This window comes from Syngnathus typhle, linkage group LG14, assembly GCF_033458585.1.
Source record: "Syngnathus typhle isolate RoL2023-S1 ecotype Sweden linkage group LG14, RoL_Styp_1.0, whole genome shotgun sequence".
NCBI lineage: Eukaryota > Metazoa > Chordata > Actinopteri > Syngnathiformes > Syngnathidae > Syngnathus > Syngnathus typhle.
The window spans coordinates 3,912,951-3,925,948 of record NC_083751.1 but is presented as its reverse complement, the minus strand read 5'-3'; the positions used below and the strand labels follow the sequence as shown (position 1 = coordinate 3,925,948).

General features: G+C 44.5%; 3 protein-coding genes across 3 annotated transcripts; 2 read left to right on the top strand and 1 right to left on the bottom strand.

Moving 5' to 3' along the window:
• The first annotated feature begins 842 nt into the window (after nucleotides 1–842).
• On the top strand, nucleotides 843–3,568 carry LOC133167450 (E-selectin-like). Its single transcript, XM_061298274.1, has 9 exons — nucleotides 843–996; nucleotides 1,078–1,156; nucleotides 1,246–1,644; nucleotides 1,722–1,826; nucleotides 1,931–2,122; nucleotides 2,214–2,402; nucleotides 2,624–2,821; nucleotides 2,910–3,042; nucleotides 3,131–3,568. The coding sequence occupies exons 1-9, from the start codon at nucleotides 994–996 to the stop codon at nucleotides 3,189–3,191; spliced, it is 1,359 nt and encodes a 452-aa protein (XP_061154258.1). The 5' UTR covers nucleotides 843–993; the 3' UTR covers nucleotides 3,192–3,568.
• Nucleotides 3,569–4,137: 569 nt separating this feature from the next.
• On the top strand, nucleotides 4,138–6,282 carry LOC133167463 (E-selectin-like). The gene is made up of 7 exons (XM_061298294.1): nucleotides 4,138–4,247; nucleotides 4,310–4,347; nucleotides 4,457–4,852; nucleotides 4,963–5,067; nucleotides 5,143–5,319; nucleotides 5,391–5,483; nucleotides 5,544–6,282. The coding sequence occupies exons 2-7, from the start codon at nucleotides 4,320–4,322 to the stop codon at nucleotides 5,588–5,590; spliced, it is 846 nt and encodes a 281-aa protein (XP_061154278.1). The 5' UTR covers nucleotides 4,138–4,247; nucleotides 4,310–4,319; the 3' UTR covers nucleotides 5,591–6,282.
• A 1,069-nt stretch (nucleotides 6,283–7,351) lies between these two features.
• Nucleotides 7,352–11,618, bottom strand: lmx1a (LIM homeobox transcription factor 1, alpha). The gene is made up of 7 exons (XM_061298291.1): nucleotides 11,440–11,618; nucleotides 8,811–9,031; nucleotides 8,519–8,697; nucleotides 8,330–8,407; nucleotides 8,026–8,110; nucleotides 7,788–7,961; nucleotides 7,352–7,729 (listed from the first exon to the last, which is right to left on the bottom strand). The coding sequence occupies exons 1-7, from the start codon at nucleotides 11,616–11,618 to the stop codon at nucleotides 7,608–7,610; spliced, it is 1,038 nt and encodes a 345-aa protein (XP_061154275.1). The 3' UTR covers nucleotides 7,352–7,607.
• Nucleotides 11,619–12,998: the final 1,380 nt, after the last annotated feature.

Genomic DNA, 12,998 nt, shown 5'->3' with positions numbered 1-12,998 from the left:
GAGACAGCTGCTTTTTTCACTTGTAAACAGTTTGATCCTCGCATTTGCGCCCTCACCTGGCCAAAAGTGGAACTGAAATAAAGTGATTGCTATCTCAAGGCATCACTGCAAAGACAAGAGAACAAAGCTAAAAATCATCTGTTGTCGAAGTTCCAACAAAGCCCCCCAACAAAAAAGAAGTGAGAAGAAGCCTCCCTGGGGCCCATAAAACGCTGTTGTATTCTTTTTCAAAGGAAAGGGTGGAGGTGAAGAGGTGTCAACAACATGCAAACTTTGGGGTCAGCCAGGAAGGAAATGCACTGTCACTTCTGGAAAGGCAGGCGGCCCGCCAGCAGGCGCCTTGGCTCCCGGGCTTCGAATTCCCCAATCCCAGGGCCCTTGTTAAAATACCAGGAAATTCTTTGTAGTGGCCGACATTGCATTGCATTGTGTTGCCTTTCCTTTCTTGTCACTTTTTACATGTCACTCTTGATTTTTAAAGAGGTAAATGCTAGTCCGTGCATTTCCCCTGACACTTAAGCACAATCCTTCCGTGCATCTTCCAGGAATAAATCAGCAAGAAGACTTTCATATATATATATATATATAAAAACACGTTTGCATGAACAGTTTAAAATATGCCATTTTCAAGAATGTTGTAAAAACCACTATAAATAAAAACAGTAAATAAATAAAACAATCAAATAGTTCTGGTAATCATTAGGCAAATAAAAATAATCCAATCAACAAGTGCTTCCGCCAGACACAATGAGAGCAGCCCACACACACAACCACCCTTTGGAATTTTTTTAAGGAGACGGTGTAGATTGGGCATAAGTGGCTGGAAGGGGGTGGGAATTTCCACCAAAAGGCTGACCACAGCTTCCCGGAAAGCTGGACCACGCGGGCGAGGGGCTTTAAAAGGAGGCAGCGCAGCATGTTTCAGACACAATCATCTCACTCACTGAAACCTAACACAAAAGGCCGATAGACTCGCGCTATACATCACTTAAAATGGTAAGTGTGAATTTCTTCATGCATGAGAAAGCAGCAGAATGTTGGAATTTGACTCACTTTATCCTTGCTTTTTTATTTTAGGAATTGTTCTATGGATTACTTCAGAAGCGTGCATCCAACATGTCCAGCTCGTGGATCAGCTTGGCTTTTATTTTCTCAAGTAGGTGCAAACCCCAATAGAGCTAGACCACCATTTTTCTTTTTCTTTTTAAGTTGTTCTAATATCTGGTTGCGTCCCTCCATTCTCAGTGCTTTGCATGCAAGTCGATTCCTGGTCCTACTTCTTCTCGAACAACACAATGGACTGGGAGCAAGCCCGAGTGTGGTGCCAGGAGCACTACACCGACATGGTGGCCATCCAAAACCAGGATGAGATTGCCCATCTCAACGGGTGGTTGCCCAGAAAGCCCACCTACTACTGGATCGGCATCCGGAAGATCAACGGCACCTGGACCTGGGTGGGCACCAACAAGACCCTCACGGCCGAGGCCACCAACTGGGCGCAGGGCGAGCCCAACAATGGCATAGGCCGCAAGATCCTCGGCGAGAGCGAGGATTGCGTGGAGATGTACATCAAGAGGGATTCGCAGCCCGGGAAGTGGAACGACGAAAGGTGCAGGAAGAAGAAAACGGCTCTGTGCTACGCAGGTGAGTGGAGTAAACTGCGTTTAAAAAAATATATATATATATATTCAAGCATGTAAACATTTTTTTTCTCATCATAGCTGCTTGCCAAAAAGACTCCTGCGTCCACGGAGAATGTGTGGAAACCATAAACAGCCACCAGTGCCAGTGCTTCGAAGGTTTCTATGGAGACAAGTGCGAGCATGGTAAGGATTTATTTTGACAGAAAAGATTTTGTGAATTGTGAAGCACCAATATAAAAAAAAATATATATATATATATATATAATTTGTGTTGGTTTTTGTTTCAGTGGTTCAGTGCAACAAAAGCGAGCTGACCCTCCCTCCCAAAGCCAGCATGGTCTGCACTGACAAGTATGGCAACTACACTTTTGACTCGCTGTGTCACTACTCCTGCGAGGAAGGTTACAAACTCAGCAGGCCGGAACCCTTAAGGTGCACCGCCACCAAAAACTGGTCGCATCCACCTCCAACATGTGAAGGTGAGCGAAAAATCCACAAACAACCAAACTTTACTTGCCGTATTCCAGAGTGCTGATTTCCTGTTGTTCTTGTTTTTTTGTTGCTCTGCAGCCGTCCAATGTCCGGCTCTTCTCCACTTGGATAACGGCACAGTCAGCTGTGGAGAGGATCCAGATACAAGGTTCAGTTACGGGAAGAGCTGCACATTCAGCTGCAACCTCGGTTATCGAATGGAAGGGCCGAGAAGTCTGACGTGCACGTCGGCTGCAAGGTGGAGCGACATGATGCCGCGGTGTGAAGGTATATATTAATTAATTTAAATTATTTATTTAAACAAACAAAGATTAATTTAAATGATATATGTATCTAAATGAATAATTATCAAAAATAATAATCATAATAGATTTTTTTGGTTGGTTCATTATTAATCATTGCACCTCTATATAATTTTGTACATGCAAAAAAGTTCTAAAATGAAGGTCCCTTTTTCTAACATTTCTTCTTCACCTCCCTTTCTGCAGCAATCACATGCCCTGCCCCCGAAGTTCCCAAAAGCGGCCACATGAACTGCAGCCCATCCCTCTCCCCATCCTGGACCCCCTACCCTCACGACACAGTCTGCACGTTCAGCTGCCATGAAGGCCACGAGCTCCAAGGTGCAGTCAGCATGGCGTGCACCCCCTTGGGCGAGTGGAACGTCCAACCTCCAACATGCACAGGTATCAAAGTGGACCAGGCGGCATGAAAATATTCAAGTTGTTTCAATTCCTTGTCTGTGGTTAACAAATATTCAAACCGTTTCTGCAGAGGTCACGTCTGAGTTGGGGGCCATTACGGCTGGTGCAGCGGTAGGTGGCGCCGTGTGCTTGTCTACTCTATCTCTGGTCATGTGGCTCCTCAGACGGATGAGGAGAAAGGCAACTAAGTTTGAGCTGAACAGGTAAGAAATTCGACTCTATAGTACCAAAGCAATCAATGGAGTCTAAATGAGGTGATTATGAACTCATGTGTCATCTTTTGTCTTACAGCAACTCCGACATTGAAGACCCTCCTCAGGTGTACAAAAACAGCATTGACAGCCTCATATAGGGCTGTGACATCACCACCATGAGATCATTTGAGAAAAAAAAAATTGTTGTGCTTCTCGCCATGTCGCTGACATGTATTTCCTCCCAAAGGGAGTTTTGTATTGAGCACATTGTTCGACACCTTTAGGAACACGCCGGAAGTGTGATGTCATGTAAAAAAGTATGCTGCCATGTTCTTAAAAAGCTGTGAGTAATTTAGTATATTTATGTAATATGTTAATATTATTTATTGTCACATTTGGAATGTTCTTTCATTGTCAAAATGTCTCTTATTGTGCTTTAATTATTTTTTGTTGTGTTTATTTTTTATATATCATGACATGTATGTAATCTATTGTAAATGCACTGAGTAATAAAATAAAAATGTGAACAAAACAACATTTTGTCACTCTATTTTATTTGTTGAGAGTCAATAAATTGATTAGTTATCACCAATTGAGGAAAAGTACTAATTATAGCAAAGCCTTATATTGTACCTAAGATTTTTAGACATATTTTATTTAATCTTTTCATGCAACAAGACAACATGACTTTGGCCACAATTTGGACATTTTCAATTTTGTTCCATTCAACGGCTGAGTTCAAGGGGACATTCCCGCTCGTGTTTTTCTGTCAAAGTTGGGCAGCAGCAGAGGAAGTAATTTTCAGAGAAGATAACCCATTATTATTATTATTAACCTTTGAGTGGAGAGTCATTTCTGCATAATATTTCCATTATTATTTGTCATCCATTTCCACTTTGGAGGAAAAATAGATGTGAGGGCACTCTGAGGGTGATACTGTCATTAATCAGCAGACTTACGTAACCACAAACTATCGTTGAACTTTTACGGTATTTGCCACACAGACACGAAAATGCAATGACATGACATTATATCCCCAACGTTTTTTTGTTAAGCATTTGAAAGGCAAGCACAATTCAGAGTTGACTGTAATTTTGTGGCCATCAATCATCACTTGGATTCACTCTGTGTAGAAACATCCAGGGATTGTCCAGAGTTCCTATAAGAGCTGAACATGGAACTCCCCTCAACCGACCACCACTCTCTTTTTGCAGGTGAGTGAACGATCTCTCCGTAAGCAGGGATGAATTATGATTGATTTTCTTCTGCTTTTCAGGTTGCTGAAAATGAAGTGGACACTGGTGCTGCTTCTTGGTGGGTACTCGAACAGTTGTGGTGTGTTGACCTCACGTAGAAATAACCAGAACTAAATGTGTGCCTAAACACATTAGCATCACTTTTTTTGCTGTCACGTTCCTATAAGGTGGATCCCTAGCAGGGGTCAGCTCGGGCTGGACGTATCACTACTCCAACATCACCATGACGTGGACCCAGGCCCGAGAGTGGTGCCAGACTTACTACACAGACATGGTGGTGGTCCAGAGCCAGGACGAGAACGCCGCTCTGGTCTCCTTTTTGCCGAACAAGAACCACAGCCCGTACTATTGGCTAGGGATCACCAGACTGCAGAAGGACGGGAATTGGATCTGGATTGGGAATAACAGCACGTGGGTCGGCGAGGAGTCGTGGGCGGAGAACGAGCCTAACAACAACCGAAGCTGGCCCGTTTGCGTGGAGCTCTACGTCAACGCCGGAGCCAATCGAGGGAAATGGAACGATGAGAAGTGCAGACAGAGGAAATATGCGGTGTGCTATCAAGGTCATTTGAGTTACGGAATCTCAGTCAGAGTGGAGCAGAGTACCCCATAATTAATCATGATTATTTGTTTTTTATTTTAAATATTTCATTTTTATTATGTTCCATGACAGCTCAATGTAATGCGACTATATGCGGAAGAGGAAGATGTCAGGAGGCCGTCAATAACGTCACCTGCCTGCATGAGCCCAACTCTGAAGAAGATGCCTGCCAAACAGGTAAGCCACTTTTTTAGCTTTCAAGGTCATCTGAAGTTTTCCACTTAATTCGCTATTTAGTTTCTGTGCCCCCAGCCGTGGAATGCCCGCTTCTGTTTCACCCCAACGGATACCTCCGCTGTGGAGAAGGAAACCAAACAATCAACTCCTCGTGTCAGGTCACATGTCACCCTGGCTTCCTGAGGATCGGATCGGGGGAAGTCACCTGCGGGTCGTCGGCCCGTTGGAGAGGCCCGAGGCCCATCTGTGCGGGTGAGTCGATCATTGTTATGATATATGAAATATTATTGTTGGCATAACGATTACTATGATTGCTTCCTCAGGCTATAAATTTGTGTTGGTTGCCGTGGCCTGCGGAGTCATCACATTTTGTTGCAGCTGCTGCATGTGTATTAGTTGGATGAAAAGCAGGAAAGGTAAATTGCCACGCAACTTCAATACAACACTTTGAATACAGATTGTAATCATCATTTCAGGTCGACAAGAAGAAGCGGCAAGACTGTCCAGTGAATTAGAAGAATGAAGAATAATCTGAGTTTGTATCGTATTATGACTTCATTTTGTATTTACTTCAATTCGTGCTGGATTAGTTATAGCGCTTACTGTTTAATCCTGCACAGACGGAAATTTGTAATCCCTTTAGGACTAGTTTTTTGTATGTTAGCATTTGGTAGCTTCACTAAGGAAAAGTGAATTGCTTGTTTTCAATACACATAAAAAAAAATACTCATAATCCGAGATATGCAATGCAATCGTCACTCAATATTCAGACTGTTTTGCTCAAGGGTGTGACACCAAGTGAAAAGAATTTGATCTGATTGGCACAAATGTAGTAAATTGTTCTGTCGGAGTGGTGCGCTTCCTGTCTGCCAGGAAATGCACATTAATGAGTGTTGATGAGGACTGAAAGTTCAGCGACGACTCGTGACTCACACAGTTTCAGGTCAAAGAAGAAATGATGTGTATCACCGTAGGTGACAATGTGAGAGGAGGCATGATTATAATTCGCTGGGGATAGGAACTAGGCAAAAAAATAATAATTGGTACCCCCTTAAAAATGTTCAACAAATTCAGGAGCCATATTGAAGGGTGTAACTGTCATAAATTAGCAACTAGAAGCAGCAGGGCAGATTCAAAGCACACTGCCGCCCTCTAGCGGCAGACATTGGGACATGTATATCATAATAATTCAATAAACTAATCCAATTCAAGAAACCTCCATTTACTACTTTTCTATTAGTCGTGTCTTTAACGACATCTAGTTACAGTAAAAGCCCAAAAAGCATAAATAGGTCAGCTTTTCATCCAGCATCTTATAGACTTAAAAAAAATAATGCAATTGGTGAATTATTAAATATATGGACCTTCACTGTAACTTAACATTTGGCATGAAAATACCATGTAAATGGCCGATGACAACGGATCTTCAGCACAGCGTATTCATCCGTGCTGGCATTGCAACAGCATGAAGCCAATTATTGCACTTAAAAAGGATGTGTGTGTGTGTGTGTGGCCTGCTTCTTGGCACGGACGGCGCAATAAATAACCGGACCGCTGACAGGAAACTGTCAACTACCTTGAGCATAATAACGAGGTTATCGCCACAAGCTGTGACCGTATGATCGCGACTCGAGTGTTGTTCCCAAACCCGTCACCATCACTGCATGGCAACTGCGGGAAGGGGAGGTGACCACCTTGGCTCTCCTCCTTTATATTTGGGTTTGGCTCCCATCCCGTAAGCTAATTCAAGGCATTCACAAATTTGCCTATTTTCAAATTTAGCAGAACCTAACTTGATAAACTCACCTATTCGATGTCTTTGTGCATAATTGGCTGTTTGTGTGACAAGGTGGTGCCTGAAGACCAAAAGTTTGGAGAACCCCAGCTCTAAAGCAAGCATCATGATACTTGGGTTCCAGACGCCGGGAGCGCACGTAGACACAAAAGAGGGGCCCCACTGCACACTCTACTGCACACTTGTTTGGCTCTCTTGGCAGAAGCACAGCACGCTGACAGACACTTAGATTGTTCCTAACCATTGACTTGCGCTCTCTGATCGGCGAGGTCTCGTTTCATAGCGGGGGAAACACGAGACGGGTTCCAGGAGAGGGTTCACGGCGAGGGCAAGGAAGCCAGGGGTCTTTGTATCTCCTGGGTCACGGGGAATGGGACGGGGAATGGTAGGCCAGTAAAAGGCCGGACAGGACAAGAAAGTTGTAAAGTTGGAGTCTGATCATCAAACAGAAAAAAATGGCGTCCCTCATTTCCACTGTAATCTGCACGTCACACGCTATGCCGCCGCCATTATTTATTGAACATTTAAAAATGAGCACAACCTACAAGAATAAATACACATTCAAACAGTCCTTCGCATCCATTGTAATCTCGTAATGAGGCGTTCAAGCATTCTCGAGAGGGAGGATGGTCAAAATGTCCGACGGAGCCGGAGTACACACATTTGCGCACCTGTTTGTCTTCTGCGCCGTTTTCTGCTGAGTCCGTGTGGATGAGAACCGAACGGACACGATGAAGATCGTCCCTCAGGAGGTGAAGTAAGAGTCCTGCATGGAGTAGAGGCAGTCGATGGGGGAAAGGAGGGACGAGGTGTCCACCAGAGACAAGCAGTCGCCGTCCACCACGTCGCCGTAGATCGCGTTCAAACCTGGGCAAGAAAACGGTTTTGAATTTGAAGAGCAGAAATTGGGAGTCCTGATTTTTACCGTAGGGGTGCATGTGATCTCCTGGCATCTGAGGAGGGGTCAGGCCTTGTCCGAAGGGGTCCATGTCAAAGTCTTGCTGATCCACCCTTGTGAATCCCATCTGCTGCTGCTGGATGTGAGAGTAGGAAGAGCCCAGATGTTCCAGCTGGGATGTAGGCACGCCATTGGGGGGCGCTGTGGAGCAAGGGGGAAATTTCACAATGGAGAAATTTGCAATTTGTCAGTCGCTGCGGAATACCTTTGTGATGTGATGGCTCTTCTTGCTCTTCCTGAGTCGGCTGCTCATGTTCTTGCTGCTGTTGCCTCCTGGCCAGTTTCTTCATCTAAAAAAAGTAAAAAAAAAGGATTTATTCGATGATGAAGACATCTTTCAGTGCTTTAGGAGTGAACCACACGAGTCCACTTTGTGAGGAAATATGAAGTTTCATCGCCGTGCGCTGACATGTCATCGGGTTCCTCTATGAGGAGATAACCGGGCTGATTTCACCTTTGGCAGACGGCACCGTGCCGAAAGAGATTTTCTTATTTTGTGTGTGTGTTACCTTGGCTCTTTGGTTCTGGAACCAGACCTGCACAACCCGGACAGTAAGGCCAGTGTCTGCTGCCAAGGTCTCCCGTACCTTTAATTTCAAGAAATAATGATTTTAAAAAGAGAGGAAAAACAACACAAGTCGTGTCAAGGTTATACAAGGTGGAGCAAAAGTCCAACTTTTAAACAAACGGGACTTTACCTTTCGACACGGCTTGGATGAAACCTCAAAGGAAGCTTTGAAGAGTCGTCTTTGCTGGGTGGTCAAAATTGTGCGAGGTCTTTTAGGACGTTTACTTTCTTGCTCGTTGGATCGGACTCTTCTACTTGTGACCCTCGTTGAGTTGTCTTCCACCACCTCCTCTTCCACGTCACTTTTATCTAAACAAATATTCACGCATGTTTTGGAGTCCTTGGAAAAAAAATGATCAATCCTGGAAGGGGTTCCTTGAAGAACCTTACTGAACATCTGAAAGACAATTCTGAGCTCCCACCTGTGTCAGATGAAGTCGGGCTGGCCACCCGCTGGTGGTAGTCTTCCCTGGCGCACACAAGCCGGCCCTCCCTGACTACGCAGAGATCTCCGGTCCTCAGCGGGGCGGAGCACACGCTGCAGGTGAAGCAGCGAAGGTGGAAGACGACGGGCCCGGCGCGCAGCACCAGCTCCGAGCGGGAGATGTTCTCGGCACAGCCCCCGCAGCGCACTGCAAACAGCCTGGTGAGAAGGAAAGAAACGTGACAAAGCAGTTTATAAAAAAACATATCAATGTAATTAAATAGAATTCTCAGCTCTTCTGTACGGCACTGATATTAGTTGTTCTTTGCAGAAGATGAAGAAAATTGTCTGGCTACATGTTTTGCTGCACCATTTATATCCAATACACTGCTTAAAGTATTAGAGCACAGACTCTCTTTAGCGTTAGCATTAAGCTAACGTCTTGAAAAACTAAGCACAGGTAATGTAATTGTATGTATTGATTGTAAACTTTAAGTGGTGTGGCTTATCAAGGTATCACTTTGGTTTTGGCACAAAAACAGTTCAGCAAATAAGTTCCCAGGGAATGTTGCTGAATTGACTGTCACTCGGAAAGCCTCCCAGCCTCTAACCGTCTCACTGACTTGATCCCCGGTTCCTCCTCCATCTCCTCCTCCCACTCCAGCCGCTCAGACGCATACCCCCAGCATGACGGGTGTGCGTCTTAGCGCCTGGCAACGGGGAGCGGCGTGGGCTTAGCCACACCGTGACACGGTTGCCGTGGCTCCGGCTTCCATGTCGGCGGCCGGGCCCCCAGGGAGCGTCCAGAAAAGGCTCACGGCGGGCCATGGCTCCAGGCGGAGGGGGGGAATCAGAAATCCCGGCGGGAGAGACTGGGCCGCCGGTCCTTGGAATTATCCGTGGAATTATCCCCGAGTCTGCTCAACCAGGGTGGGACAAAGACGGGGGCCCCCCTCCCTCCCCAAAACCTCAAGCAGCAGGGCTATTGTCCCGCGACTGGCACCGACCCATCTTGGGGCTGTCATGCCAGATGATGCGTCATCATTCTGGAGTGGACATGAGAAACTGACAGCTCTTTACACTTCACTGTAAAGTCCTTTCACATATTGCGCTGGTGGTCTCGAACCTAACCACAATGGGGTACCATACTACAATTTTGGGACAATTTGTTTGATGGCAGGCTTTTGTAAAATGTATAAATAATATATATTCAACTTACGACAGTTACTATCTACCAATGGCTATCACGATTTTCAACAAGAAAAGGTGCTGCTACATCCTTGTCAATAGGTCGATATCCTTTTACATTCCTCTGACTCTTGCTGAGCGGTTGCCGGGGGAAACAATGAAGCCTCCTCAGGGTCAAGTAAGGTCCCATGTGGGTCGTCTGACCCGACGCCGCGGTGGCGTGCACTTTAATTTGGCCGGCATGCCGCTCGCTCGCATTCCTGAACGTTGGGGATCAATGAAGTCGGCTGAAAAAATGCTTGGAATGTTTCTATGACGCGACGACGCAATGAACATACTCAAATTGGGTATGGTGGAAGACAACACTTATAAAACTGATCCAATGAGAACCAATGCTGGTTATATTACTGACATTTTCCAAGAAAAAAAGTGACTACAGTTACCCTAGCCAAAGGAGAATTAAAAAAGAATTGCTAAAAGTTTTGTATCGATCAACATGCACACAAGCTGTAATATTGCCTATGCGAAAAACACGAGCTTAGACTGGTGCGCTCTAGTGGACACGTACAGAAGCGGATCCGGTTTCTGGATCAGGTGAAGCAGGACTCTCTGTGTTTGTCAGATACAGATCTTGAGGGTCAAGGACACTGCCAGTCATGTGACCGATATGACCGGCGTGCCATCCAAGATCAATGTGCTGAGGGCAAAATTAATTCTTGGCATTTGTAATATAAAATAAATACTGAGTCTGTGGGTGAGGCAAGAGGCGTGGTGGAGGGGTCACTATACGTGGACGGGAGACTTGAAATCTCAGAGGCGGAGCTTTGGCAGCAGGACTCCCGCTAATTGGTCAGGTCAGATATTTCACGGTTGGCTGGGTGTCGTCCCATAGCGTCACACAGGGGCCGCGGCGAGAGCGGCCTTCCAGATGCTACGACGCTTCCGATGCCAGAAGCTCCTGACGGTCGCTGTCCGCCAAAATAAGTTAATGTAAGAATATGACATTCGCTAGGTGGCTCAGTTGCATGAGGAGAAGGTGATTAGGAAGGAGTAAGAAGATAGGTGATGGGAGGTTCGGATGGAGGGAGGAAGGGAGGGAGGGGGTTACCTCTTTACCATATGTTGGCCCCCAGCTTGTCATTACCGGGCCAATGGACCTTGCAATTTTAACACATTTTGACAACGTGCCATTTGAGCTGTGTGTGCGTTTCTATCACACCTCTCACCCTCAGTCACCTTGTTCAAGTTTTGTGGAGGTCAATTTGAGAAGAAAAAAAAAAGACGCACAAAGTTTTCACATGGAAACACATGTAAGTCAAAATGTCCTGAGAATCACACAATTTCCTGTAATGGAATATTTACAGTCACCTGTGCATTATGATTATATTTTGGTGAGTGTGTCCTGCACGTCGTATATTTACTAGATCGGAGTCACTTACTTAGCATAGTCCCGCTTGCAGTAGAGTCGCTTCTCCCGCACGAAGCACGAGTCCCGCAGCGCGTCCCCGCACGCCGAGCAGCGCGCACACGCCTCATGCCGGAGGCCGCCCGCCACCCGCAGCAGGAACTTGTCGGAGATCGGCCTGCGGCAGCCCGCGCACACCGGCCTGCGCTGCATGTCTGCGAGGTAACATGCAATTATATACTGGAAATCAACCGACGTGGATCATGAGCTTGATGCGCGCCACGTGACACGATGAAATGAAAAATGAACATTGGGAAAGAAATTACACGCAAATGGTTCATTCCAATATCGTAATGTTATTATTCAATATCTTGTTTTTACTCACTTATTTATTACATTCTCATTAATTTAAAAAGTGCAGTTGTTGAATTATAGGTTGATACATAATTAACAGATGAATGAAGTTTTTATACAGTTTACAATACTTACGCAAATCCTATGAACATTTTTTGTAAAGATTTTGTGCATTATTTAAAAGAAAAATCTTTATATAAAGAGCAAAAAGTATTTTTCGAAATACATAAAATATTCCTAGCAGAAAGTATTAAGCAAATAAAATTAATCATTCAAACTCACATTTTAAGTAGGCCATTTTTCTGTGATGATTTTATTTAATACAGGTTTAATTTTTTTTTAATTATAAAACGGTCATTTCATTCAAATGAAACAGTTTCTCAGTCAAATATTAACATATTTAATATACGTATAAACTTTGAGAAACCTTTAGATACATTTTAGAAATACAGTACGTATTAATATTTGATCTTATAAAACATGCATATATATTATTATATGCATTTATAGAACGTGTATTCTTAACAGTTCTTCCAATTGAAACAAATATTTGCCAAATATACTCAACAGTTACCCGACACGTATGGAAATGAATTTCTGGCCACCGTTGATTGCACGTGAACATTTTCACCAATCGCAATATTTAGTGATTTAAATACGTACAGGATGTGATGTCCATACCTTCTGAAAGTGAGTTTGCAAAAATGCTGATCGTGGTATCGAGGGTCCTCTCAGAGCATCTCCAAGTGGATGGACGTGAAGGTGGCGTTTAATAGTTAAGTGCCCGAAAGTTTCTCCTCCTTGGAGATTCTTCTTCTTGCCGTTCCCACACTTTGGACTTTCTATCAAGTATTCTGACAGCAGGGAGAGATAAAGAGAAAGGCAGAGAGAAATAGAGCGAGAGAGAGAGACTTGCACCACGTGCACACACACTCGCACAAACATACACTGTCTGACCCCGCCCCCCTACATCTCCTCAAAATAACTTACCTTTTATTTCTTCACAAAAAACAAAAATTAAAATTTCATTCGAAAATGATCCAAAAATGTGCTAAGTTACGGATAGAGGAATGTAATCAAATCAGATAAATACATAAAGCTATGGTTTCAGACGGTTCCTGAAGGCAACAATAATAAAATGAGCTCTACAGCCTTATCTAGTGGTCAAGAATGGAACTGATTCTAAAACGTTGACAATGCTGTTTCAATTGGACTGTACCGCCACCAATTTATATATCT

Coding starts and splice junctions, on each gene's coding strand:
- LOC133167463 (XM_061298294.1), top strand. CDS start 4,320: ATGAAGTGGACACTGGTGCTGCTTCTTG. Junction 4,853..4,962: donor ATATGCGGTGTGCTATCAAG/GTCATTTGAGTT, acceptor GTTCCATGACAG/CTCAATGTAATGCGACTATA. Junction 5,320..5,390: donor CCCGAGGCCCATCTGTGCGG/GTGAGTCGATCA, acceptor TTGCTTCCTCAG/GCTATAAATTTGTGTTGGTT.
- LOC133167450 (XM_061298274.1), top strand. Junction 1,827..1,930: donor TGGAGACAAGTGCGAGCATG/GTAAGGATTTAT, acceptor TTTTTGTTTCAG/TGGTTCAGTGCAACAAAAGC. Junction 2,123..2,213: donor TCCACCTCCAACATGTGAAG/GTGAGCGAAAAA, acceptor GTTGCTCTGCAG/CCGTCCAATGTCCGGCTCTT.
- lmx1a (XM_061298291.1), bottom strand. CDS start 11,618: ATGCAGCGCAGGCCGGTGTGCGCGGGCTGCCGCAGGCCGATCTCCGAC. Junction 8,408..8,518: donor CATCCAAGCCGTGTCGAAAG/GTAAAGTCCCGT, acceptor TTGAAATTAAAG/GTACGGGAGACCTTGGCAGC. Junction 7,962..8,025: donor AGAGCCATCACATCACAAAG/GTATTCCGCAGC, acceptor CTTGCTCCACAG/CGCCCCCCAATGGCGTGCCT.